The 27,238-nt window shown below is 39.0% G+C and overlaps 1 protein-coding gene across 1 annotated transcript in view; it reads left to right on the top strand.

Annotated features, from left to right (window-relative positions):
* lrrk2 (leucine-rich repeat kinase 2) overlaps window positions 1-27,238 on the top strand; it is a 46,772-nt gene that overhangs the window by 18,775 nt on the left and 759 nt on the right. The window contains exons 17-51 of the mRNA XM_074677531.1: window positions 379-507; window positions 741-911; window positions 1,046-1,310; window positions 2,328-2,516; window positions 2,838-2,953; window positions 4,430-4,502; window positions 4,652-4,848; window positions 4,938-5,188; window positions 7,338-7,486; window positions 7,576-7,669; window positions 7,741-7,927; window positions 8,005-8,186; window positions 8,257-8,477; window positions 10,366-10,493; window positions 10,676-10,894; window positions 10,975-11,176; window positions 12,441-12,529; window positions 12,645-12,832; window positions 14,461-14,615; window positions 14,696-14,842; window positions 14,946-15,137; window positions 16,571-16,717; window positions 16,844-16,956; window positions 17,037-17,227; window positions 17,323-17,483; window positions 17,578-17,748; window positions 19,142-19,242; window positions 19,330-19,542; window positions 19,632-19,825; window positions 21,940-22,012; window positions 22,091-22,281; window positions 23,651-23,803; window positions 24,108-24,334; window positions 25,980-26,048; window positions 26,138-26,278. Of these exons, the coding sequence (XP_074533632.1) occupies window positions 379-507; window positions 741-911; window positions 1,046-1,310; window positions 2,328-2,516; window positions 2,838-2,953; window positions 4,430-4,502; window positions 4,652-4,848; window positions 4,938-5,188; window positions 7,338-7,486; window positions 7,576-7,669; window positions 7,741-7,927; window positions 8,005-8,186; window positions 8,257-8,477; window positions 10,366-10,493; window positions 10,676-10,894; window positions 10,975-11,176; window positions 12,441-12,529; window positions 12,645-12,832; window positions 14,461-14,615; window positions 14,696-14,842; window positions 14,946-15,137; window positions 16,571-16,717; window positions 16,844-16,956; window positions 17,037-17,227; window positions 17,323-17,483; window positions 17,578-17,748; window positions 19,142-19,242; window positions 19,330-19,542; window positions 19,632-19,825; window positions 21,940-22,012; window positions 22,091-22,281; window positions 23,651-23,803; window positions 24,108-24,334; window positions 25,980-26,048; window positions 26,138-26,262 (5,673 nt within the window). The 3' untranslated portion in view covers window positions 26,263-26,278. The remainder of the gene's footprint in view (window positions 1-378; window positions 508-740; window positions 912-1,045; window positions 1,311-2,327; window positions 2,517-2,837; window positions 2,954-4,429; window positions 4,503-4,651; window positions 4,849-4,937; window positions 5,189-7,337; window positions 7,487-7,575; window positions 7,670-7,740; window positions 7,928-8,004; window positions 8,187-8,256; window positions 8,478-10,365; window positions 10,494-10,675; window positions 10,895-10,974; window positions 11,177-12,440; window positions 12,530-12,644; window positions 12,833-14,460; window positions 14,616-14,695; window positions 14,843-14,945; window positions 15,138-16,570; window positions 16,718-16,843; window positions 16,957-17,036; window positions 17,228-17,322; window positions 17,484-17,577; window positions 17,749-19,141; window positions 19,243-19,329; window positions 19,543-19,631; window positions 19,826-21,939; window positions 22,013-22,090; window positions 22,282-23,650; window positions 23,804-24,107; window positions 24,335-25,979; window positions 26,049-26,137; window positions 26,279-27,238) is intronic.

The raw sequence follows: 27,238 nt of genomic DNA, 5'->3' as shown, positions 1-27,238 counted from the left end.
TTTGTTTTTCCCTGCTTCATTTCTTATATTCACTCTGGTCTCGTTAACTGATGTGATTGATAAACTCTCACACTTCACATCATGATAAAAGAGACGGCGACAAATGAGGGTTGATGTCAGAAATATACTTAAGAAACACGTTAGATATTCGTTTCAATGAGCAGTTTTTCATCACTGTTGGTGTCGTACTATTTATATGACATTTCTACAGTTTCTAACCAATTAAAGAATCAGTCTCATTAAACTGTGAATTGGCATGACAAGTATTAATTCACCTTCCTAGAAGTTTTGACTGTGAACTGATGAAATGAGTGATTTGTGATGAACATCATGTCAGAGTTTGAGCATCGTCAGCCTCACACCTGCGTGTCTCTGCAGGGTTTCCAGGTGTCTCTGAGGATGCTGGACGCCTGTTCAGGAGCAGCCGCTGAGCTGCAGAGGGAGGACTTAGACCGGCTGATCTTCCAGCAGCTCAGAGAGGAGAGTCCAGAGCAGAGCAACAACCCGGTGAGAGACCATCCCCCATGAACTGTGGGGTCAAACAATTACAGCATCACAGACGTGTGCAGGACATACTACAGATGCCTGATTGTTCTTTGTGCTCGGCGTGTAGGATAAAAGTCTACGACGAGTACATTCCTCAAAAAACTCCGGGGAAGCCTTTACTCTAATGCAATAAACGGATTAATTGACCTTTTCCCCTCCTGAACTTGACGTCCTGCCTCTGTCTGTGCCGTCAGCTGCGTAGGTCGGTCTGCCTGGCGCTCTCCAAGATGTGGTGCGACCCCGAGCTGCACTACAGCATGCTGGAAAAGGCCTGCGAGGACGGAGACACGACGTTAGCCGAGTGTCTGATCGAGCTGGGAGCAGACGTCAACAGGAAGACCAAAACGGAGTCGCTCATCTACCAGGTCAGAGGTCACGAACTCATACAAACTCTTTAAGTGACATAAACAGGAAGTCTGACGTTAAATCAGGTCATGAGGAGCGGGTTAAGGAGAGGAGATTCAGACTTGTAATCCAATTCCTCCTGCTTCTCCTCCAGGTGTGTGAGAGAGGCGGCCCCCTCGACTTGGTGGAGCTCCTGCTCAGCCGAGGCGCCCACGAGCAGTACCTCCGTCGAGCTTTAGCTGTGAGCGTGAAGCGGGATGACGGACCCACGGTCATCCAGCTCCTGGGCCGTCTGGGTCTGGACCTCAACAACAGCGCCCTCTGCCTCGGCGGCTTCAGGCTGGGCCGCCTTGACTCGTCCTGGCTCAGCCCCCTGCTGGCTGAACGAGGCAGAGCGCTCAGTCTGCGCTACAACAACAGTGAGGATTTTTTTTGTAAATTATTCAACATTTCCAAAAATGTTGGTCCATTAGAATGACTGGGACACGACTGGTTACCATGGAAACGACACAGCTGATGATGTCATAATGCCATAATGATGTCACAAGAGATTCAGCTTGGGGTTCCGAACAGAGGTTATAATTTGACTGAGCCCCATCACCAAGGAAACTACACAGCTGATGATGTCATAAGGGGTTCTTTCAAATTTTTAAATTATTGTAAAGTAATTAAATTTAAAAATGTTTTCAACTAAAATTTCAAAATTACTTGCAATTTTAGCAGATATTTAAATTAAAAAAAAATATATATATATTTTTCAAAATTTCTTACTTTTTATTTTTTTATTTCTTATTTTTCCCAGGTTTTTAACACTTTTTAAAGTTTTCTTTAAAAAAATAAATTTTTGCAAGCTCTTCAGTTTTTTCTTATATATAAAATTGTATTTTATTTTTTTTAGTTAAAATTTACTCTTAAATTTAATTTTAAAAAAAGAAAAAAATAGATATTTTTAAATATTTAAAATTTCCTGTTTTACTTAAGTTTCAAACAATTTTTTTCAACTTTATCTATTTATTTTTTGTAATTTTTTCCAATTCTTCTTATGTTATTTTATTTTAATTTTTTGCTAATTTTTGAGTTTTAATTTTTTTTTTAATTTGGCAAATTTATTCAATATAAAAATCTAAGACATCAATGTACAATTTTATAAATTCAACAAAAAACCTTTTGTTAAGACAATTGTTAATTAGATTTTAACTATTCATAGAATTTTATACACTTTATAGTTTTTACTGTAATAAGATAAGATAAATTTTGTGGCTCTGAAATGACTTTAATCCAGGTGAGCTGAGGAAAAATTGTTTCTGACCCCTGGGTTAGAGTGTTGGGGCTCAGCATTTCAGAGTTCAGCATTTGTTTCCAGAAATGTGTCCTCCTGCACATTACCTTACTTTTCGTCTATTTAACCTTTTTTCCTGCCTCTTCCTGTCTTTCAGGTAAAGGGATGAGTCTGGCGAGGTACATCCAGTCTTTGCAGAAGTCCAAGAGCTGCAGCGGTCCCCTCAGATCCTTAGCCGATCCGTGTCTGACGTCGGGCTACATCTCCGAAGAGAGCGACGACTCTAACCTCAGCTTCGTGTCTGCAGAGGACAGCCTGTTCTTCAACGATGACCTGGAGAGTGACGGTACGGATTCCAGGAGCGCCCCACACAGTTAAACTGGTTAAACAGGAACCCAGTATCAGGGTCAAACAGTTTGTACTCAGATTATAAATTAGACTTTATTAGATTATGAACCAGATGATTGGATTAAAGGCAGAGCTGAGGAGTTATCAGTCAGACTTAAGATCATTGAAGAAACGTCTGATTATCAGTGTTTATTCCTTTACAGCGGCAATGAAACACTAATGATTGGAGACGACTTCCTTTATAGAGGCTCTCATTACTGAAGTTAAAGCATCTGTCCTCCTGAAACGCACCCAGCTCAGTTTGTCTTTGACTTTGTAGGAAGTGACTCCCTGTCTGGGGTTCTGTCTCCAAAGCCTCATAACAACTCCACAGAGGAGCTGACAGGAAGCTCCTTTAAGAGGAAACCTGGGCGCCGCCGACACGCCAGCGCAGAGGTACAACAGGGAAACACATAGGGCCTAATTCACCTGGATCAAAGTCATTCAGGAGCCACAAAATCTACATTATCTTCACAATAACTACATGAAACTGTATAAAATGTTAAACACAGTAAAAATCTAGTGAATAGTTATCTAAATGAGAAGTTTTTTGAATTTGTGAAACTGATCATGTGATGTCTTAGTTTTCTTTTTTATAAATTTGCAAAAAAAAAAAAAAAACAAAACAAAAAATTCCAAAATGAGCGAAAATTTTAAAAATTCACAAACTTTAAATTTTTAGGAAATTTACAGAAATACCCCCAAAATTTGAAATTTCTAAATTATTTGAAATTTAATTAAAAAAGTAAAAGATTTAAAAGGTTGAAAAAAAAATAATTTGCAAAAAAAAATAATTTGCATAAAAATTTTAAATAAAACATGAATTAAAAACAGCACAAATAAAAAATGCAAAAATTCTAAATTTTTTTAAGAATACTTGAATGTGATAACACACATACTGGTAATATTTATCAATCCATCATTTTTTGTCTGCCTATATTTTGCCATTTTTCATGTGCATGTATAATAATCCAGCAGCAAATCCAGCAAAAATAAGTTTATTATAAATTGCTAAAAAAAAAAAAAAATTGCGAATGGTCAGAAAAAAAGAGTTTAAAAAATTTGCAATATTTAAAAAAAAAAAGGAAATTTTTACCCCCCCCCCCCAAAAAAAAAAAAAAAAAAAATTTCAAACAATTTCAAAAAGTTAAACTTTAAAAAAAAATGAAATTTCAAATTTTGTCACTTTTAAAAAAAAATTTAATAATTTCTAATTATTCCAACAAATATGGAATTATAAACATTCTCAAAAACCTGGGAAACACAAAAAATTGCAAAAATATTGGGAAAAATTATAAACATATTTTTTAAATGTTCAAACTAGCAGAAATAAAAAAAGAAGAAATTTTACAATAAAAAAAAAAATTCAAAATTTTTCGAAATTTAAAGAAAAATGCAAATAGTTTTAAAAATATGAAAGGATACTTGAATTTGATAACATATCAATACTATTACTCATTTCATTCTTTTTTGTTGTTTGCTAATGTCTTACCATGTATTAAGCAATTATATGAAGTTGGCAAGTTGTCGGTTAAATGAATCCATCCACACTGAATTAAAATCAGTATTATCTTCCAGATGAGTCTTTTTGTAGATGTAGTTTTCTTCCCAGGGCTGTAAAACTTGAGGTTAGCCACAGGTGCATGGAAAGTTGGTGGGCTGTTGATGTTGTAGGAGGTGAAGTAGAGCGGTGGCAGGCTTTATTGACAGATGGGATGAAGATTTAGTTCAACTAAATGTTAATTATCTTTGTCTTTGAAGGACACATGAAGCACAATTCTTGGTGCTATATGCGGCTAGAATCTATCCTATTGACATCTCCCTTGATTTTTTGTTTTAAATTGATTGTTTTTGTGTTGTATTTTTCTTCAGAGTGGTCTAAATGAGAGTGAACACAGTGAGCCTGCTCAGCGGAGGAATGGGAAGATTGGCTCGGTGCAGAAAGGTATCCACAGCAGGAGATCTCAGTTTGTGTGACCTCTGACCTTTTTTTGAGTGTCAGTGTTTTTAATGGAAAAAAAATGAATGTCTTTAACTTTTGTGTGCCTTTTAAAAACATTAGTCTAAAGTTTTGTTTCTGATTCTTGTCCTCAGTGCTGGGACCTGCTGAGAGCTCTGCAGCTCCCTTTAAAGAGAAGGAGAGGATCCGCCTGCTGGACCTTTCAGGGAACGAGCTGGACTCTCTGTCCTGTCTGATGGACGACGGCTTTGTGCAGCAGCAGCTGTGTCACCTCCTCCGTCTGGACCTGAGCCACAACAACCTGCTGGAGTTCCCCTCAGCGCTGTGCCAGGTAACGTATCCGCCACGCGCTGCCTCTCCAGGTTATCAAACATCTCAAGGATCTGCTTCATTTCCTGTCTTCTGTTTGATTCATGACAGAGTCTGAAGAGTCTGACCCGCCTGGACCTGCAGGGGAACCAGCTGCGGTCGCTGCCCGTGGAGCTGCTGTCTCTGCTCTCACTGAGCACGCTCAACGTCTCTCGTAACTGCGTGGGTCCCCTCCTGACCTTTGACCCCGCTGTATCCTGCCCATCCCTGCGTCAGCTCAATCTGTCCTTCAACAAGATCACAGCTTTCCCCCAGGACCTGGGCCGGGCCATGGATCACCTGGAGGAGCTGGTGATGGAGGGGTGAGAGCATTTCCTAGAATCATCCCCAGAGAGAAAAACAACTCAAACACCAACATTTCTCTGATTTTATGCTTCATAGATACAATCTGTGGAGTGGGTATTTCCAGATGAGGGACAACACACAAAAGAGTTACATCATGAGTCCTAATGTGGATAAAGAGGATGAAATCAAGGCCTTAACATCCCCGTCAATGTGTAAATACCATTTTAGCTGCAGTCAATCATCATAGCTAACAGAGAAAACGCTGCTTTTCTCAGAAAACTGCTTCAAAACAGACAAACTGTGCTGTTACCAGAGCTCTGAATTTAGTGTAAGAACAATGGTGGGTGCAGTTGCAGTTTTTGTAGAAATCATTTCAGTCAGTTTAACAAAACAAAAAAATCAGAAAGCATGTTTTCTGCTTCAACCAGTGGCACAGGATCTTCACGAGATCTCCACTTAAGGATCTCTTAACTGGTTAATGACACACTGAAGAAGCGGGCCTCAAACACCAAGGTCTGCCCATAGCTTTGCCCCTGCCAGGCCTCTAAAGGACTGTCCAATCAGAGTGAAGGGATAGCAGAGCAGGGAACCTTAAAGAGACAGCAGCTAAAACAAAGTGTTTCAGATCGAGGCTGAAATAAGAGTTTTCTAAAACAGCAGAGTGAGAAACATAGATATCTTTTTGAGCTGTAAATCATGTTAAGAAACTACAGGGGCAGCAGAGGGACAAAATAAAGACTAAAAAATATTTTCTCATATAAATGTAAATATATATATATATAGGATAGAAAAATGATGTTAAAACAATTGTTATGATGAAATAGTTCAATGCTAAAAGTTTCTACTCCATGTTTAAAAGCTAAGGGTCTGTAGTTTGCTTTAAAAACACTCAGAGAGCTCAGAGAGTTCTGGAATGTAGTGACATCATCAGGGCAGAAAGCTCTCTGTCTTTGATGATGAAAATTCTAGAACCTCATTGATGGAACTGCTGCATTTTTTTTCTTTCTAAGGTCTAATCCAGGGTTCCCAAACTTTTAAGCCTGCGACCCCTAAAGTAACGGTGTCAAAGCAGTGCTCCTTTACAGTTTTACGGCTAAAAAGAGTGAAAATGAAAGAATCGTTTACTGTTTACTGTCGCTAATGTTGTGATCACGGGGTCACGTCACGGAGCTGCGGTGAATGAGAAGAACATCAAGTGTTTGCCTGCTGATATTCCACAAGAGGGCGGCATTAAGCTTCATATTAATTAGTGACACTTGACGTCTATATGTTGTAAATTTGTAAGTATTATTAATGGATAAAGATGCACCCTATCTGGAGTAAGACTAGAGGATTCTGAATTATCCCTCAGCGTTCTGCAACCCCCTGGGGGGTCGTGACCCCTACTTTGGGAACCCCTGGTCTAATCTCTTCATTAGGGACTGCAGATGTAAACTAGCTCCAAGCTAACTCTGGTACAATGCATCAAATGGTAACATTTATGTCGAATATTGTACATGGTCCCTTTATAAAATAAATAAAAGTGAAAGATTATGGAAGCCTTCCTCCAGAAAAAGTCAAAATTTTATTTTCATAGTATAATAATGAATTTTCATCTCACAATTATAACCTTAATATCCGATTATTTTGGCTTTATATATATATATATATATATATATATATATATATATATATATATATGTTTATGTATATTTTTCTTAACTGGGCTTCCATACTTATTGTTTCTCCCTCCCAACATATTTTACAATTCCAAAAAAATCTACTCAAAAATGTCAGCTGTCAATCGTTGATCGTTTTTAACTTATGAAAACAAAACTTTTCAGAAAAAAAATGGACTTGAATACAAGGCAGCCAAATAATATCCTAAAAACTCACCACAACAATTAGACGTGAGAAACATTTCTATGATGTGTATTAATTTTTTAAAGTTTGACCACAGCTCATTTTTTACAGTCTATGGCTTCAACATAAAGGCCGTGTAGAGCTTTAAAAACAAGGAGATGGACTTTATCAGTTCTTAAAAAACGTAAACATGGAGCCAGAGCAGAGTCTGAAAGAGGAAATGAGGCCCTTTAAAGAGCCTTACAACCTCATTACAGACACTTTATATAAATAATTAAACTGTTGCAGCAGATAGTGAATAATTCTCCTTTCGCTTCTTTCCAGTAACACCCTCACTGAGCTGTGCACTCCTCTGAGTCTGCCTGAGATCAAGCTGCTGGATGTGAGCAAGAACAGCGTGGAGAGGATCTCCCCTGACTTCCTGACCGGCTGCCCCAAACTGGAGACTTTTAACGCCTCCATGAACAAAATCTGTGAGTCTTTGCTCTGAGCGTGGACACTGAGCTGAAAGTCCAGGTGTAAAACTGCATCAAACAGTCGCTCTGTTCCCTCTCCTCTGCAGGCTCCCTGTCCGGCCTCTCCTCTAAGATCACGACCCTGAAACTAGCAAACAACAGCTTCACTGAAGTTCCTGAGGCTGTGCTGGGTCTTCCTAAGTCAGTTTCATTCTCTCAAAGTTTGACCTCCTCCTCTACATCTATTCCACGTTGTTCTGCTTTCCTTCCAGCCTGCGCTCAGTCGACATGAGAACGAACCAGATCACTGCCCTGCCTGGTCCTGGATCCTGGGTGTCCTGCAACCTCAGAGAGCTGATGTTCAGTCAGAACTGCATCACAGCTCTGGATCTGAGTGGACCCGTGTATAAGTGGGCCCGGCTGGAGAAGCTCCACCTGGGAGACAACAAGCTCTCTGAGGTGGGTTTAGGAGTCGTTAGGAAGTAGTAATAACGATTTCCTCCAAACAGCTCGTTAAATAAACGTCTTGTCTTCAGATCCCTCCTCAGATCGGTCTGCTGGAGGGTCTGACCTCCCTGGACGTGAGCCGCAACGCCAACCTGCACTCCCTCCCTGATGAGATGGGCAAACTGAGCCGACTCTGGGACCTGCCGCTGGACGGACTCCGACTCCAGCTCGACCTCAAACTCATCGGAAACAAAACCAAAGACATCGTCAGGTCGGTAACCTTCAACGTGAATCCATCAAAGCTGTCAAAGTCTTCGTCACACGGCGTGGTCTTCCTCCAGGTTCCTGCAGCAGCGTCTGAAGAAGGCGGTGCCGTATTACAGGATGAAGCTCATCGTGGTGGGGAACGTGGGCAGCGGGAAAACCACCATGATCCAGCAGCTCATGAAGCTCAAGCGCTCTCAGGTGAACTCCAAGACCGCTGGGGGCATCGAGGTTCAGGACTGGACCATCAGAGACCGGGACAGGAAGAGGATGGTGCTGAACGTCTGGGACTTCTCAGGTCTGAAAACAAACAGGGGGACAGAGTGGAGAGTCAGTTTAAAAACCTCCAGACAGATAAACACAGGGCAGGTTGCACTTCTCAATTTAACCACTAGATGTCACCCTTGATCCAGCAGCTGCAGCGTTGAACGCTACTGTGTGAGTCCTATAACCAAAGAGGAGAAGAGAAAAGGAACTTTTAGGCTGTTTTCAAAATATTTTTCCTCAGAATTTTAAATTCATGTAAAAAAACTTGCCTTAGTGATGATATGCACCCCTCAGATGACGGAGGCTTTTAATGTGGTAGTGAGTATCAAAGTGCACTTCCGGTCATCCCTGGACTTTTATTTTGGGCTGTGGTGTGTAATGTCTTTACTACACTAAAAAAAAAATTTTAAAGAATAACAATCAGTAACATGATGGAGTTTAGCAGTTAAGTTTTATCATGACCAGACAGCTGCGAGCTAGATACTCTTCATTAGAAATGTGTGCCAAGACAACAGTTGATTCAGAAAATTACCCACAGAGCACTGCTCAACATAAAACAGATTTGAACTGGACCATATGACAACTCAGTACTAACATGGCATATTAGCTCAACAAGCTAGCAGTAGTTTACTGTATAACATGGCATATAAGCTTTAAAAGCTAACACTAGTTAACTTTCTTACGTGGCATTATAGCTCAACAAGCTAGCACTAGTTTACTTTCCTGCATTGGGTATTAGCTTAACAAGCTAGCAGTAGTTTGTTTTCTTGGATGGCACATTATCTCAAAAAGCTAACTCTAGTTCACTTTCTAAGATAGCATTTAAGCATAACAAGCTAGCTCTAGTTTACATTCTTACATGGCACATTGGCTCAACAAGCTAGCACAATTTTTCTGTCTTACACATGGCATATTAGCTCAACACGCTAGCACTAGTTTACGTTTTTACATGGTGCATTAGCTCAACAAGTTAGCACTAGTTTCCCTTTTTCATAGCATTTTAGCTCAACAAGTTAGCACTATTAAACATTCTTACAAGGCATATTTGTTTGATAAGCAAGTATTTTACTTTTTAGATGCCATATAAGCTAGCTGTAGTTTACTTTCTAAGATGGATTAAAAGTTAACAAGTTAGCACTAGTTTAATTTCCTAAATCACATATTTGCTTAACAAGAAGGCATTAGTTTACTTTCTTGCATTGTGTATTAGCTCAACAAGCTAGCACTGGTTTTCTTTCTTAGATGGCATAAAGGCTTGACAAGCTAGCACTCGAAAATTTTCTTAAATTGCATATTAGCTCCACAAGCTAGCACTAGTTTACTTTCTTACATGCCATATTAGCTTAAAGAGCTAACTCCAGTGTATTTTCTTGCATGGCATATTAGCTTAAAGAGCTAACTCCAGTTTATTTTCTTACATGCCATATTAGCTTAAAGAGCTAACTCCAGTCTATTTTCTTACATGGCATATTAGCTCAACAAGCTAGCAGTTGTTTACTTGCTTCCATTGTGTATTGGCTCAAAAAGTTAGCACTATTTTACTTTCTCAGATGGCATAAAAGCTTAACAAGCTAGCACTAGTAAACTTTCTTAGATGGCTCTTTAGCTCAAAAAGCTAGCACTAGTTTATTTTTTTACATGGCGTATTATTTTTGTTGAATTTGTCAAAAAGAAGCTAGCTTATATGTGTCAGTTCAGATCTTTTAGCTTTAAAGAAGGAAAAATGTGTCACTTTTTTCCTCAAATAGAAAACAACTGTGTATTTTATACCTTGACAATTTCAAGTCCGTTTTTTTCGGCTCTTATCCCTGAATTCAGATTTGCCAGAAGCTCTTTTTTGAGGATGAAGTAAAATCATCTTGGAGTTTCAAACCTTTATAAATGTGAAAACTCTGACACCCTGGTTCTGTGTCTCCCAGGTGGAGAGGAGCTCAGCGGCTCTCACCCTCACTTCCTGACGTCCAGAGCGCTCTACCTGGTGGTTTACAACCTCAGCAAAGGAGCTGGTCAGGTGGACGCCATCAAACCCTGGCTCTTCAACATTAAAGTACGACACTCTGAACCACACGCTCACATTTTTCTGATGAATCTGTGCTGAGGTTTAATCTCTGCTGAGGTTTAATCTCTGCTGAGGTTTAATCTCTGCTGAGGTTTAATCTCTGCTGAGGTTTAATCTCTGCTGAGGTTTAATCTCTGCTGAGGTTTAATCTCTGCTGGTCTTCTCCTCAGGCCGTAGCTCCTCTGTCTCCGGTCATCCTGGTGGGGACTCATACGGACGTGAGCGATGACCTGCAGCTCCAAGCCTGCCTCACCAAGATCAGAGAGGAGCTGCTGAACCACCAGGGCTTCCCCGCTATCAGAGACTACCACATGGTCTCAGTCTGCGAGGACTCGGATTCTCTCAACAAGCTCCGCAAAGCCATCGCCAGAGAAGTCACCAGCTTCAAAGTAAAGGAGCAGATTTTACTTTCTGTCTCTCCTCTCCTCCCACCCGTCTTCACCTTCCTGCCTGCTCCACTCTGCCTCAGATCCAGGGTCAGCCCGTCATGGGCCAGCTGGTTCCCGACAGCTACGTCGAGCTGGAGCGACGGGTTCTGCAGGAGAGAGCCCGGGTTCCTGCAGAGTTCCCCGTCCTGAGGCACCAGGAGCTGCTGCAGATCGTCCAGGAGAGTCAGCTGCAGCTGGAGGAGGCTGAGCTGCCGCACGCCGTTCACTTCCTCAGTGAAGCCGGTCAGTCCTCACAAACCTCTTTAAGACAGTAAATGTATGAGAGTGATGATCCTAAAGGAAATATCCAGTCAGAGGACGAGACTTCTGTCATCCTAGTTTCCCTTTCTGTGCTATAGAGCAGGGGTCTGCAACCTTTACTTTGATAGGAGCCATTTTTTTCTCAGCTCACCTGGATTAAAGTCAGTCAGGAGACACAAAATCTACTTTATCTTCACAATAAAGACAAAAAAGTGGAAAAAACTCTATGTGTAGTTAACTAGTTATCTAGTGGATAATAATCTAAAAAAGAAGTTTTTTAAATCCATGAAATTGTACATGTGGTGTCTAAGATTTTTTATTCAATAAATTTGAATTTTTTTTTTTTTTTTTAATGTAAAATGTCAAAATTTTACATATATTTTGAAAATAAAATAAAACTTGGAGTTTGCAGAAATTTACATTAATTAAAAAATACGTTTTCAAAAATTATCAAAAACTTAAAATTGGAAATTTAAAAAAATTAGAGGAAATTTAAGAAATTATTAAGTTAATGAAATTTTGACAATTTGCAAAATTGAAAAAAAAAAACAGAAGAAAGGACACATTTCATTTTTTTTGCAAAGATAAAAAAAAGTGACAGAAAATTGAAAAAAATAATAATAATAAAATTTGAAGTTTGCAAAAAAATACATAAATAAAAAAATTATTTAAAAAAAATATTAAAAACTCAAAATTGGAAATGTAAAAAAGTTAAAGAAAATTTAAAAAATCATGAAATTACCCCCCAAAAAATAACAATTTGCAAAATTGAATAAAAAAGTAGAAAGAACACAGTTCTTTTTGTTGTTTTTTTTCTACTTAAAAATAGGCTTCTCAGTCACTGCAGAATCTGTCTGACATAACCTTCTGCAAAATTTAAAAAAAATTGCAAAAAAATTGAAATTTCAAAAATCTGCAAAAACGTCTTTTACTTGCAAGATAAAAAATACATATTGTAATTTAAAAAATGTGTTAAATACAAAAAAAATAAAGGTTAAAATATCAAAATCTTGCATTTAAAAAACCCCAGAATTAAAATAATTTGCAAAAACATAGCATCAACAAAAAGTGACAGCATAGAGTTAAAGTCTGAAACCCAGTCCATGACCCTGTCCGACCTCACATCCAGAGAGGACACAGCTCAAAGAAGCCTGCAGAGAAAAACCTGACAAGTTCAGAAAAAGAACAGAGAGTGAAACAAACTTTATCTGACTGAACCTCACTGTTTCCTCCTCTGACCCTTCAGGAGTTTTACTGCACTTTGATGATCCCGCCCTTCAGCTGGAAGACCTCTACTTCATCAGCCCTCAGTGGCTGTGCAACGTCATCTCCCAGGTAGCCTCACCTCATCACACACAGACCATCATTAAGGCTTTAAGTCTGAAATACTCCTGCCTCAGATAAAGTGAGAAGAACTAAACTCTGGTGGTTTGTCCGTCCCCACGTTTAGAAGCTGATGTTGAAGAGCGGGGGCTTCTGGGAGCATCCTAAAGGAGTGGTTCAGCGCTCCATGGTGGAGAAGTTTCTCTCTGAGACCAAATGTTTCCCAAAGAGCCACCTGACGCAGTTCTTCAAGCTGCTGGAGAAGTTTCAGATCGCTTTGCCCTTTGGTGACGACCAGCTGCTGGTTCCCAGCAGGTGAGACAAACACTCAGTGGGACATGGACTCTGAGGGTCTCATTTTATAGTCCAGACTGGAGGTTTGAATCGGTTTTATAAGCAAAACCATGAGAATGAAAGATTTTTTAATTCTTTTCTCATAACTTATAGAGGGGTGACATTTTATGAGAATGAAATCTTGAAAAGAAATGCTAAGGATTGTGAGTTGTTCTCATTATTCTCTGTTTTTGTTCTCAATTTATGAGACTGTCACAAATTTCTGAGAATAAAAGGTGAAATTGTTCTCATTTTTGTGACCTCATAGACTATTTTCCCATTAATGTGAAAAAATAAGTGACACATGAAAATATATTTTTAAAGTGGTTTATTGGTGAAATTGTTATTATAATTATTGTTATTATTATTATTATTGATAATAATAATGAATGTTTGTTTTTTTTTCAATTAATTAAAGACAAAAAAAGTTACAAAACCATGAGAAAAAAATGGAAGTCATTATATTTTAATTTTTTCCAACCTGAATTTTTTTATCCACTTTTTTTCCCCAGATCTAAATGAAAAAAAAATTCAACCATTTATAAGAAAAAAAATCTTTAAAAATGATTTAGTAGTGATATTTTTTTATAAATGTGATTTTATTTATAAGAATAAATATAATATATATAATAATAATTATAATAATGATAATAAAAGTATATCTTAAAATAAGTTGTGCACAACATTTTAACTTTCTCATGAATTTAAGATTTAATTCTCAGTTCACAAATTTATGAGAATAAAAATAAAGGTCGTTCTCATAAATTTTTTACTTTTTTTCTCATAGACTTTAGAGAAAATTGTACAAAACCATGAGAATTAAATCTTGAGAACATATATTTGGTGACATTTTCTCATAAATCTATTTCTAAATTTTCATAAAATTTGCTAATTTTTTTGTGTAACCTCAGAAAACAAATATATACTTAATAAAGTTAATTAATTAATTTATGACATAATTTTGTCTTATAAAATTAGGAGACGTCAGAGAGAAATGCGAATACAAAAAGTTTAAAACCAAACTTGTGTTTTATATTTTCTTCTGATTTTTTCAGTATTTTTTCTCATAACTTAAAGAGAAATCAAACATTTAAGATAAATAAAAACATTTTAAAAAAGTCGTACACACCGTTTCGACTTCTCATATATTTTTGCTTTTATTCTGCTGTCGCAAGTTTATGAGAATAAAAAGGAAGTCGTTCTCATTTTTGTGAGCTCATAGATTTTAGGAAAAAGTTACAAAACCATGAGAAGTAAATCTGTAATCTTAAAAAAAGAAATTAACTCAACATCTTCATTATTTCTCATTAGTTTATGTCTTAACTTATCATTCTCATAAAATTAGGAGACATCAGAAAGAAGCTCAAATTAAAAGTTAGAAATCCCACTCATTTTTTATTTTTCCTTCAGTTTTGTGATTTTTTTTGTCCTCATAACTTGAAGAGAAGAAGTCATTAATAAAGTCAGGAGAAAATTTTAAAAGTAAAACAAAATTATGAATATGTGACCTTTTCTCATGATAAAATCCTACAACTCGTAGCCATTTTTATGTTTTACTTATTAGAGCAAAACTAAAAATTAAAATTGTCTCACTTTTTGTCTCTTCTCAGTTTGTCCAAGCACAGACCGGTGATCGATCTGCCTCACTGTGAGAACTCGGAGGTGATCGTGCGTCTGTACGAGATGCCGTACTTCCCCATGGACTACTGGTCCCGTCAGATCACGCGCCTGCTGGAGTTCTCCTCCTATCTGCTCGCTGGAAGAGGTAACTTCAGGAAAACACACCTGAATTCAGACGCTCAGCTCAGGGATTTGTGATGTTGACTGTTTGATGCTTTCATCCAGAAAAAGTGTTGAGACCAAACAGGATCTACTGGAGGAGAGGAGTCTACCTGAGCTGGTCCCCCGAGGCGTACTGCCTGGTCGAAGCAGCATCGGTGGACGAACATCCCTCCAGCTTCGTCCGGATCACCGTGCCCTGTTCACGAAAAGGTGCAGTACCTTTGATACAAACGGATGTGTTAAATTTTCTTTGTCTCGTTGGTTTAATGCGCTCATGCAAAGCAAAGACTTTACCATTCCCGCTCTCCTCCAGGCCGGGTGCTGCTGGGTCAGGTGGTGGATCACATCGACTCCCTCCTGGAGGAGTGGTTTCCCGGTCTGCTGAACACAGACATGCACGGCAGCGGTGAGGCTCTGCTGAAGAAGTGGGCTCTCTACAGCTTCCAGGACGGGCGGGAGTGGAGCAAGATGCTGCTGGAGGAGCTTTTCACGCACTTCGACAACGGTAACCTGTCTTCCTCCTAAAACACATCTCTTATGGAGCTATCATCGTAGAAAAATTGTTTGTTAAATGCATCCATAAACATGCAAACTGATCAACAAATGTGTGAGTGGATTCATAAGTGCTTAAACTGATCCACAAAAATGTTAACAGAATTGCAAATGTTTGAGCTATTTACAAATGTGTGAGCAAATCCATAACAAGGATCACATATCCACAAATGTGTACAAATATGTAAGCAATTCCAAAAAAACCATGCACAACTCTACAAATGCTTGCAAAATTTCACAAATGTGTAGCAAATCTAAGAATGAGCACACAAATCTATGGACACATCTACAAATCCACAAATCTGCACAAATCTGCAAATGTGCGCAAGAGTTCAGAAATGTGCACAAATCCACAAACATATGCACAAATCCACAAATGTGCACAAATTTACAATTGAGTGCACAAGTCCATGAATGTGTGCACAAATCCACAAATAATCCACAAATACAAGAATGAGCACACAAATCTACAGATACATCCAGATACAATCCACAAATGTACACAAATCTACAAATGTGCAAAATTCCACAAATGTGCACAAATCTGCATATGTGTGCAAGAGTTCAGAAATGTGCACAAATCCACAAACATGTGCACAAATCCACCAACAATATGCTCAAATCCACAAATGTGTGAGAAAAATCCACTAATGTGTAGCACATCAACTAATGTGCATGCAAATCAACAAGTGTGCACTAATTCACAAATGTGCACAAATCTACAAATGTGCGCACAAATCTAAAAATGTACACACAAATCCATAAATGTGTACATAAATCTACAAATGTGCACACAAATTTACAAATGTGCACACAAATCAACAAATGTGCAAACAAATCTTAAAATGTGCAAAGAATCCACAAATGTGTGAACAAATTCACAAATCCTCACAAATTTGCAAATATGTTCAAGAATCCACAAATGATTGCACAAATCTACAAGTTTGTACAAAAATCTACAAATATTCACATGAATCCACAAATGTGCAAAAAATCCACAAATGTGTACACAAATACACAAATGTCAGCACAAATCCAAAAACTCTAAATGTATGTGTATCAATTCACAAATGTGTGTGTGAATCCACTGATGTGTGCACAAATTCAAAAATGTGGTTAAAAATCCAAGCATACATGCAAAACTCTACAGATGTGCACACAAATCTAAAAATGTGTAGTAAATCCACCAATGTCGATGCAAATTCATAAATGTGTACAATAATACACAGATCAGTGCCCCTTCTACGTATGTGTTTGCAAATCTATAATTGTGAACGAAAATCCAGTTCACACATTTCATTGATGCATTTACACAAATCATGTTGCTCCATAATCTCTTTGGTCCCACCTTTAACCTCTCCTCTCTGTGGATGGATCGTGTCCCAGACTTCCTGCTGGTCAGCCCAGAGGATCCTCGCTGCACACTCCCCATCTCTCAGATCGCCCCGGACCTGGTCCTGAGTGACCAGCCTGCAGGGACGATCCTGGACAGCGAGGAGCTGCTGGTGGATGGCTCCATAGAGAATCGACTGGGTACGTTTCCACCACTCCTCAAACAAAACCTTAAAAACTAAGACACAGCCTCTTACAGCCGCTTTTTTTTCATGCATGCTCGAGGATGTTGAAGATGACACATGAGCGTGTTTCATGTGATTGCAGGAGACGGAGGCTTTGGCACGGTCTACAGAGGCGTCTATAGAAACGAAGAAGTTGCTGTGAAAATCTTTAACAAGCACGCCTCTGAGCTCTACATCTACAGGCTCCTCAGACAGGTACCACACAGAGAAAGATCCATTAGCTGTTACATTTTTGGATTAAAGCTGGGTTTAAAGTCTTCTGTGTTTCTCTGCAGGAGCTGACGGTGCTGGGCCGCCTCCGTCACCCCAGCCTGGTGGGTCTCCTAGCAGCCGGCTCGGCTCCTCAGGTCCTGGTGATGGAGCTGGCTCTGCGGGGATCTCTGGACTCTCTGTTTGAGCACGAGAACGGCAGCTTGAACCAAAAGCTGCAGCACAGGATCGCCCTGCAGGTCGCCGATGGACTCAGGTTAAAAAAAAAAACACAGCTCGTATCTTTTGGAGGGTGAGACGATGAGATGATTCTTCTTTCAAACCTTGTCCTGGTTTAATCCGTGTGAGCAGGTACCTCCACTCAGTCATGATCATCTACCGGGATCTGAAGCCCCACAACGTCCTCCTCTTCAACCTGAAGACGGACTCTGAGATCATCGCTAAGATCACGGACTACGGCATCGCCCAGTACTGCTGCAGCATGGGAGTGAGGAGCTCAGAGGGCACACCAGGTGAGACCTCACACCTGCTGACATCCCTCAGATCACCTTCATGACGTATGTACTTATGCTTCTGGAAAATGACGAAGGTGTGTTTTTCGTTCAGGGTTCAGAGCTCCTGAAGTCGCTCGGGGAAACGTGATCTACAACCAGCAGGCTGACGTCTTCTCGTTCGGTCTGCTGCTCTATGACCTGATGACGTGTGGGGAGCGGATCTCTGACGGTATGAAGTTTCCCAGCGAGTTTGACGAGATCGCAGTGCAGGGAAAACTACCAGGTGAGAATCTGAGTCCTTTAAGGGAAGTTTGAATAAGACGTTTAAAGAAAGTCTCTGTGCAACGGTGTGTTTCTCCACGATGAAGACGAGTTATAACACTTCACTGATGATGAAAAATCTGACCAGTGTATGTTTAGATTTCTGTGAGAAAGCGGAAATGTTGGTGGTGGCAGTGATACCAATTTTCAATTAAAAATATTTCTTTTTCAATATATAGTCTTGCAATGATGTGTGTATGTCCAGCATGGAAAATTGCCCACTCTTCCTCTCTATCACAGTCAAAAGGATGCGTTTAGTTACCTAAACATGGTACCTTTTGGTTCTACATGAATCGGTACCTGATACCTTTGACAGAATTCAGTCGGTACCTTTAAAAGTACCTAATTCAGTACCCATCCCTACTCTCCAGAGCCAAAATGTGTGCCAAAGTGCCCTCTTGAGAGCCAAAACACAAACTTGATTGCCTTTTTGAGATGCAAAACATGCGCTTGGGTTCTTATTTTTGGACTAAAAACAATACAGAAGTACCCTCTTTGGGAGCCAAAACCCGCGCTAAAGTGGGCACTTCAGAGCGGAAATGTGCTGAAGTTCCCTCTTGGGAGCTAAAAAAACACAAAACTGCCCTCTTTATAACCAAAACATGCTAAAGTGCTCACTGCAGAGCCAGAATGTGCTTAAGTGCTCACTTTAGAGCAGAAATGTGCACTGAAGTGCCCCCTTGGGACCCAAACTGCATACTAAAGTGACCTTTTTTGGGAGCCAAAACCTGTGCTAGAGTGCTTGCTTTAGAGCTAAAATCTGCTGAAGTGCCCTCTTGGGAGCCAAAATACGCACTACACTGCCCTTTTTGGAGCTAAAATGGGAAATTTAGTGCCTTCTTTGGAACCAAAACACGCTAAACTGCCCACTTTGGCGCAATTATGTGTTTTGAAGTCCCCTGATCAAAGCCAAAAATGTGAGTTAAAGTGCTCTTTTGAAACCAAAATACACACTTAAATGCCCTCTTTGGAGCCTTAATGCGCTTTAGTGCTCGCTTTAGAGCTGAAATGTGCTAAAGTGCATCTTTGGCAGCCAAAATGCATACCAAAGTGCTCCTTTTTGAGCCAACAAGTGCACTGAAGTGTCATCTTGGAAGCCAAAATGTGAATTTTAAAACTAAGATATCACATAGTGATAGTGTTAAAAGAGGGAAATGGAGATTTAAACCCTTGGTACAACCTCAACACCAACTTTTAAGAGGATATAAAAAGGAATTTAAAGTGAAAATCAATTTTTTTTAAGTTTCCAGAACTAACACTGAATTTATTCCTTGAGATTAATTTTGTTAGTAAGATCCGTCTGTTTCAGTCCGAAGGTGCTGGACTGATATGTTTTGTCTCTGTCTCAAACACAGATCCGGTGAAACATTACGGCTGCTCTCCGTGGCCCGGCTTCCAGGCTCTGATGAAAGACTGTTTGAAGGAAAGACCCCAGAGTAGACCAACGTCTGCTCAGGTGAGACCCCGACAGCTGTTGCTAGGAAAACACGAGACAAATCTATTCACTCAGCTGACATGTTGGCGTCTTCTGGACCACGTGCAGGTGTTCGACCGGCTGAACTCTGGGGGGATGCTGTGCCTGATGAGGGAGCTCATGGTCACACGGGCGTTGAACGCCGAGTGTCTGACAGTGAGCTCTGACAGCGGCGACGGGCCCTCCAGCAGCCACAGAGTCTGGCTGGGTGGAGGCAGCAGCGCCCAGAGACTCGGCTCCGTCACGGCCGTGGACCTGGACACCAACGCAGTCACCACAGAGGTACAGGTCCCATCAGAACCTGGGAACTGGACTCTCACCTGTGACTTCTGTTGTTAAAAACACTTCATGTGTCCCCGTTCCTCCTGCAGGAGATCGACTGCAGTCCGGTCTTGTGCCTTGCGACCGTCCAAATCCCAAATGAGCCCTGTGATTGGCTGGTGGCGGGCACACAGTCTGGCTCCTTGGTGGTCATCAGCGCTCAGGATGTGACGCGTTGGCACCACCTGCAGAGGGTCACGGACGCCGTCACCTCGCTCTACTTCCACGTTCACCCTCGACGCAAGTAAGAGTCAGAAACAGAGGCGATGCAGGAGACTCTGGATCCAGATTTTGGGAGGTGTTGATGGAAACAGACTCTGGATCCAGATTTTGGGAGGTGTTGATGGAAACAGACTCTGGATCCAGATTTTGGGAGGTGTTGATGGAAGCGTTTGGGGATGATGTTAATCCAAGGTGATCTGAGGATTATGAAAACCTGAGGAGTCCAGACAGAGATTTGGATAAGCCGACTGTCCTGACTGACGTTGGCATCTAATCGTGGTTAAGCTGAAGGCATCATGAGATGGTCAGGACTCAGTCTTCAGGGTTTCTAATCAGACTTTCTAACACCTGCTATTTCCATTACTTAGCTTCCTTTATAAATATATCAAACAATGAAGCTGGAAACGCCTAATCCACACTTCAGAATGAGATTATCAGCACCAATGTTGGTTATTCCTAAATGCTACTTCTTAGCTTCCTGATCGGGTCGAGCAGGACCAGATTGATTTATGGCACGGTGAAGTCTTCATGTCAACAACACGCAGGCTGATGAAGTTTATCAGAGAGAAGAGAGATCTGTGTTTTTCTCTGCTGAAAACGATTTCTGTGATTAATTTTGTAGTGATGGTGGACACTGGAGCCTAACTGTCAGACAGAAAAAGGACAGAAGAGCAGAAGAAAGAGAAACAGGAGAGAGATAGAGCACAAGCTAAAGGCTAACACACGGGCTAAAGGCTAAAGAAAACAAGCTAAAGGCTAAAAAAATAAGATACTGGCCAAAAAAACAGCTAGAGTCTGAAACACAGGCCAAAGGCTAAAACACAAGCTAAAGGTTAAAAATTCAAGCTAATGGCTAAAAAAATACAAGCTAGGGGCTAAAACACAGGCTAAATGCTAAAACGCAAGCTTAAGGCTAAAACAGGAGCTAAACACTTAAACAAAAGCTAAAAGCAAAAAAAAACAATGACTAAAACACAGTTAAAGGCTAAAAAGTGGCCAAATGCTAAAACATAAGCTATATTAAAAGCTAATGGCTGAATAAAAAGTAAATTAAGCTAAAAGGCTAGAAAATGGCTCAGCCACCACAGGCTTAACGCTAAAACACAATCCAAAGGCTAAAACACACGCTATAGAATAAAACACAAGCTAAGTGCTAAAACAGGATAAAAGCTTTAACATGCTAAGGGCGAAAACTCAAGCCAAAAGTTTAAACAAAAGCTAAAGTCTTAAATGTGAGCTAAGGGCTAAAACTAAGGCTTAAACAGAAGCTATGGCATAAACATAATCTTAAGGCTAAACCGTGAGCTGTGGACTAAAACTGAAGCTAAAGGATAAAACAGGAGCTAAAGGTTTAAAAAAAAGCTAGAGGCCAAAATGTGAGCTAGGGGCTAAACCACAAGCTAAAGGCTTAAACACAATCTCAAGGCTAAACCATGAGCTAAGGACTAAAACTGAAGCTAAAGGATAAAACACAAACAAAAGCTAGCCAAAACTTAAGCTAACAGATAAAACATGAGCTGAAGGTTTAAACAAAAGCTTAAGGCTAAAACATGTGCTAAGGTCTAAATCACAAGCTAAAGGCTTAAACACAATCTAAAGGCTACAACATAAGCTAAGAGCTAAAACTAAAGCTAAAGGCTTCAGGTTAAACTTGAGCTAAGGGCTAAAACACAATCCTAAGGCTAAAACATGGTCTAAATTTTTAACACAAGCTAAAGGCTGAAACATGAGCTAACACAAACAAATACACAGATCCTCCTTGTAGCCTAACCATGATTTTATTCTGCTTGTAAAGGATTGCAATGATTGACCCATTACCGGCTCATATGAGGAGGCAAAGCTGAAGTTAACTTGTATTTGCAGATCATATTACTGAGAGGAAACACGTAAAAGGAAAATAATGTAGGACCTAGAACGGCGCCCTGAGGGACCTCATGGAGAAAAGTTGCTGTTTGTTATTAAATTCTTGTTGTTTAAAAGTTCAGAAACATCATTTTGAATGTCTCAAAAATTGTCAGAAGTGTTTAATTTTGCTTGAACCCTCTGATCTACATCATCCAAAATGCTTTTCAAGGACTTGTTTTTATATAAATCAAGATAAACGTGCTCAAAGATGCTTTGACCTGTTTCTTTCAGCCAAAGGAAAAACTACCTGTTGGTGGGAACAGCTGATGGAGTTCTCACCATTTATGAAGACTCTGTGCTGAAGGTAAATGTTAAATGTTAAACAAAGACCTGTTGTTCCTGAGCTGTATCCTTAGGTTTTTATCTTTTCTTCCTCACCCAGCAGAAGAACGGACAGCCGGTTAAAACTGTGACAGTGGGAAACGTCAACACGCCCGTCATGTGTCTGGGTCAGTCAGTGCATTCCCTCGACAGCAGGTGTGTGTGGGCCGGCTGCGGGACAAAGATCCTCTCCTTCACAGCGGACTACGACATCTGCAAGGCCATCGACACCAGACCCAACCTCAGCTTCCAGTGAGTCAGGAGCTCAACGCAGCTCAACAATGAGCAGAGTCACTGACTTTGCAGGGAATTCTGTAGTTCAGACTCAAAACTACAAGAATCAAAAATCTGTTTATCCCTAGTTTATACATCCATGTACAACCTTTGCTTTTATAGGAGCCGTTTTTCCTCAGCTCACCTGGATTAAAGTCATTCAGGAGACACAAAATCTACTTTATCTTCACCATAAAGACAAGAAAGTGTATTAAATTCTATACATAGTTAAAATCTGTTAAGAAGTTATCAAAACAAGAAGTCTTTTGCATTTGTAAAATTAAACGTGTGATGTCTTAGCTTTTTATTTCAGATAAAATGCACTTATTTAAAGAAAATAGAAATTTAAAATGTTACAAAAAATTCAAAAAATTGCAAAAAGAAGAAAAAAATTAAATTGAATAAATTTGCAAAAGAAAATTAAAGAATTGAAATTTTGAAAGTTGCAAAAATGTTTGAAATTATGAAAATTTGCTTAACTTAAAAAAAATCTTGAAATATTTAAAATCAAAATGAAAAAAAAAAAAATTTTTAATTAAATTTAAAATGTTGCAAAAATTACAAAAATAGCAAAAACAAAAAAATATTAAATTTGCAAAGGAAAAATTAAAAAATGAAATTGCAAAAGGTGCAAAAATTTCAAAAATATTTGAAATGTCAAAAATTTGCAAAACTTAAAAAACCTTGAAAAATTCAATTTTAAAAATTAAAAAAAATAAAAATTTAAAAAATGTATGAAATGTCAAAAATTTGCAAAACTTAAAAAAGAATTAAAATAATTTATAATATATAATTATATAAATTTAATGAAATAAAATAAAAAATAATCTTGAAATATTAAAAAATAAAAGATGAAAAAAAAAATTAAATTTGAAAATAAAAAAACATTATTTTGAAATTATTTCTTTACAATCTTTAAACCTAAAAAATATTCCAAAATTTTAAAAAGTTTTGAAGGAATACATGATTGTCTTTACAGATATTGACACTACTGCTCACCCCATCAATTTTGTTGTTTGCCAATTTTCTACAAGTAGTATCTATCCAGGGCTGTAAAACTTGAGGTTATCCACAGGTGCATGGAAAGTTGGTGGGCTGTTGATGTTGTAGGAGGTGAAGTAGAGCGGTGGCAGGCTTTATTGACAGATGGGATGAAGATTTAGTTCAACTAAATGTTAACGCAGGATTTTATTTAGTGTCAGTGTCTTTAATCATCAATACCCTCTGGAAGAAAAATAAAAACTCTTTATTTCAATAATATTTTTTAAAAGCTACAAGGAGCCACTGCAAAAGGAGTCAAGTTTAACGGTAGTTTTGTTCATACATGTGCTTGTATGTGTTCCTCCAGGCAGCAGAGGTCGTTGAGCGGGGAGTCGTGTGTGTCTCGGATGGTCGTGGATAAAAATGTTTACCTGAGCAAAGCTGGAGCGGCAACGGTTGAGGTTTGGGACAAGAGGAGTGAGAGGATGGTGGACTGCATCGACTGTGCTCAGATCATCAGGTAATCATGAATCATTAATCAGTGACTGATCTGTGTTTTTCCTCTGATTACTCTGTTAATTAAAAACAGAAGATGAAACAAGAACAGGGTACCACTCACAAAAGGAGCATCAGGGATTCATCAAAGTCTCTTTTAAGCTCCTCGTCTTTCTCTATCTTAGTGCGTCTGCCAGCAGACATAAAACACGTGGGAGGTTTCTAATTTGCATGTCAGACGCCTGGATGGGTATTAAGGATCAGCGTCTGATACAGAAATGTGAAAATCACGTGTTTCATCCATGTGTAACTGACTCCTTCCTCTGCAGACACAGCTCCGGCTCTCGGGGCCGGCAGGACGGCGAGGCAGAGCTGCCCGCTGAGGCGACTCCCTCCTGGGCCAGAGTGAAGGCCCTGCTGGTGCAGAGCGCTGCAACTCTCTGGATCGGCACCAGGGGGGGCCACCTGCTGCTGCTGGAGCTCTCCAAACATCAGACTCTGCAGGTCGTCAGCCCCAGCTGCAGCTCCATCCGCTGCCTCACATCTGCACTCATAGGTGGGTTCAGAAAACGGGCGATAATGCAAGATTTAAGATTGTAATTTTAATGTCACACCAGCATAGTGCCACCTGAAAAATTCCTTTAATTAACTAAAGAGTAATGATTTAACTGTTATAGTCCTCACTTTGGGTAAGAGGAGGAAAAAGACAGAGATGATTATTCTTTACATAGCTGAGTTTTTAAGTTAAAAAAGCTCAGAGGGGAGTTTCTTTCAGGATTCAAGACTGGAGACAGGAAGAGGTCTGAGGTGACACTACAACTAGTAACCTGGTCTCAATGATAAAAAAAGTTTAAGTTTCCTCGGCCATGCTCAGTTGTTCCTGTGTCCTACGTCCCATAAATATTAGAAAATAAAAACCCAAAAGTAACCCAGTAACCCACAATAAAGACTATAGAGTAAATACAATTCTATACACAGTTAAAATTTGGAAAAAGTTATCTGAAAAAGAAGTTTTTTGAATTAAAAAAATTGTACGAGTGAAGTCTTGTTTTTTTATTTTAATAATTGCAATTTTTATGTATTTGCAAAAATAAAAAAAAATGTGTGCAAATTTTCAAAAATTTTCAGGCAAAATTTCCAAAATTTGCAAAAAGGGTACATACATTTGTAAAAAGAATTAAAATTCGAAAACTTTGCTGATATTTTATAATGATTTTTTATTTCAAAAATTTTCATTTTCTCAAAAAAGTGATATTTCAAAACACTTGCAAAAACTTGCAGACATTCAAAAAATTAGGTTTTCAAAAACTGCAAAAATTTGCAAAATCTTTAAAAAAAATTGAATTTTTATTCTAAGTGTGAAAAAGAAAAATTAAGAAACGAAATTGAAATGTTATAGATTTTAAATATTGTCTTCTACAAAATGTTTATTTAATAAATTTGCAAAAATAATTCAAATTAGAAAACTTTACTGAATTAAAATTTTACTTTTAATTTTTTAATTAAATTTTACTCTTTTTTAAAAGCCGAATTAAAAAAAAAACTTGCAAAAAATTGAGGACATTTAAAAAAAAATAAGTTTTAAAAAATTGCAAAACTTTGCAAAATCTTCAAAAAAATTGATTTTTTTTTCTAAATGTGAAAAATTTTTTTAAAAGAAATTGAAAAAGTAATAGATTTCTTAATATTGTCTTCAACAAAATTTTTGACATGTAATAATTTTCAAAATTTAGAAAAAAATCCCAAAATTTAAACAAAATTGAAGTTTCATAAATCTGTTAAATTATCTTTTTTTATTTCAAAAGTTTCAAAAATTTCAAACACTTTAAAATTACTGCAAAAATTTTAAAATTCCAAAAAATCAAAATACTTAAAAAAAATTGATTTAAAAAAATGTGAAAAATATTCAGTGATTTGCAAAAAAAAAAAAAAACATTTTCAGTTTTATAAATTTTCCAAATTTTAAAGAAATACTTGAATTTCTTAACTTATTTTGATACTATTTCTCAACTTATTATGTCTTGATGTTTGCCAATTTTTTTTATTCAGCGACTATTCCAGGGCTGTAAAACTTGAGGTTAGCCACAGGTGCATGGAAAGTTGGTGGGCTGTTGATGTTGAAGGAGGTGAAGTAGAGCGGTGGCAGGCTTTATTGACAGATGGGATGAAGGTTTCAGCAGTGGTCTCTTTCTCTGGAACAGAAACACTAAACTGGAAGAACGTGGTCCTGATCCTGAGCCGCAGACCCCCGCAGGACAAGAACCAGTTGGGTGAGTCTGCTGGTTTGTTATTGGTCCCACATCTGGCTCTGTTGGTCTCTCCACGCTGGTCTCACGAGCTGCTTTGTCTGTGGTCTCAGACGAGGAGTCGGTGCTGATGGTGTGGAACAGCACGCTGCCCCTGGAGGTCAGAGACCTGCAGAAACACTGCGAGAAGAGAGAGCAGATCGCCGCCAAGATGAGAGAGCAGCTGCATCACGTCTGAGTCCACACGCCAGACCGTAAGCGTGTTTTCATTCCTCAATAAGACCACAGACGATGATCCCTCAGTCATCATTTTACTCCACTACACCTCCATGCTCACAGAGCTCACAGAGCTCACAGTTTCACCTGACAGGGACGATATCTTACAGTTTTTATGACCCAGAAAAGTATTGTTGTGTAATTTTGCGTTGTGTAACAGTAAGATTTGACCCTGAAGGCTCAGTAAAGTTTGGTTCTCTCTTAACTCAGTTTATTTTTGACTTTATCTCATTTACTAAGACGACAAACCAACCTTCTTATTCCTCTCTTATCCAACTTTTGTTATCTGACCTTTTGAGATATGAGATATGAAAGCCTGTGTCCAGATTTCTTTCTGAAGTGTTTTTATTCTTCTAAGGACACGAGAGGAAATGTTTTCAGTGTTTATTATAAAAGTGGTCCCTTAATTTAAGAGAGTCCGAACTAAGAAGATTTTTGAGATATTAGCCTCAGACAATTTTTGGATAAGTAAGGCTCAGAAATTGGAGTTACAGGCAAGCTTAAGATACCCTGCCACTGGTACAGCTAACGCTACAACATCCGTCCAGCTTCTGCCACAACATCCGCCCAGTATCTGCCACAACATCCGCCCAGTTTCTGCCACAACATCCGCCCAGTTTCTGCCACAACATCTGCCCAGTTTCTGCCACAACATCCGCCCAGTATCTGCCTCAACATCTGCCTAGGATGTGCTGCAACATCCGCCCAGTATCTGCCACAACATCCGCCTAGGATGTGCTGCAACATCCGCCCAGTTTCTGCCACAACATCCGCCTAGGATGTGCTGCAACATCCGCCCAGTATCTGCCACAACATCCGCCCAGTATCTGCCACAACATCCGCCCAGTTTCTGCCACAACATCCGCCTAGGATGTGCTGCAACATCCGCCCAGTTTCTGCCACAACATCCGCCTTGGATGTGCTGCAACATCCGCCCA

The sequence above is a fragment of the Halichoeres trimaculatus genome, unplaced genomic scaffold (assembly GCF_033239565.1).
Source record: "Halichoeres trimaculatus isolate MK-OKI-2021-1 unplaced genomic scaffold, fHalTri1.1 fHalTri1_scaffold_10, whole genome shotgun sequence".
Taxonomy (NCBI): Eukaryota; Metazoa; Chordata; class Actinopteri; order Labriformes; family Labridae; genus Halichoeres; species Halichoeres trimaculatus.
Note: the sequence above shows the minus strand (reverse complement) of the source record. Positions and strands in the feature narration are given on the sequence as shown.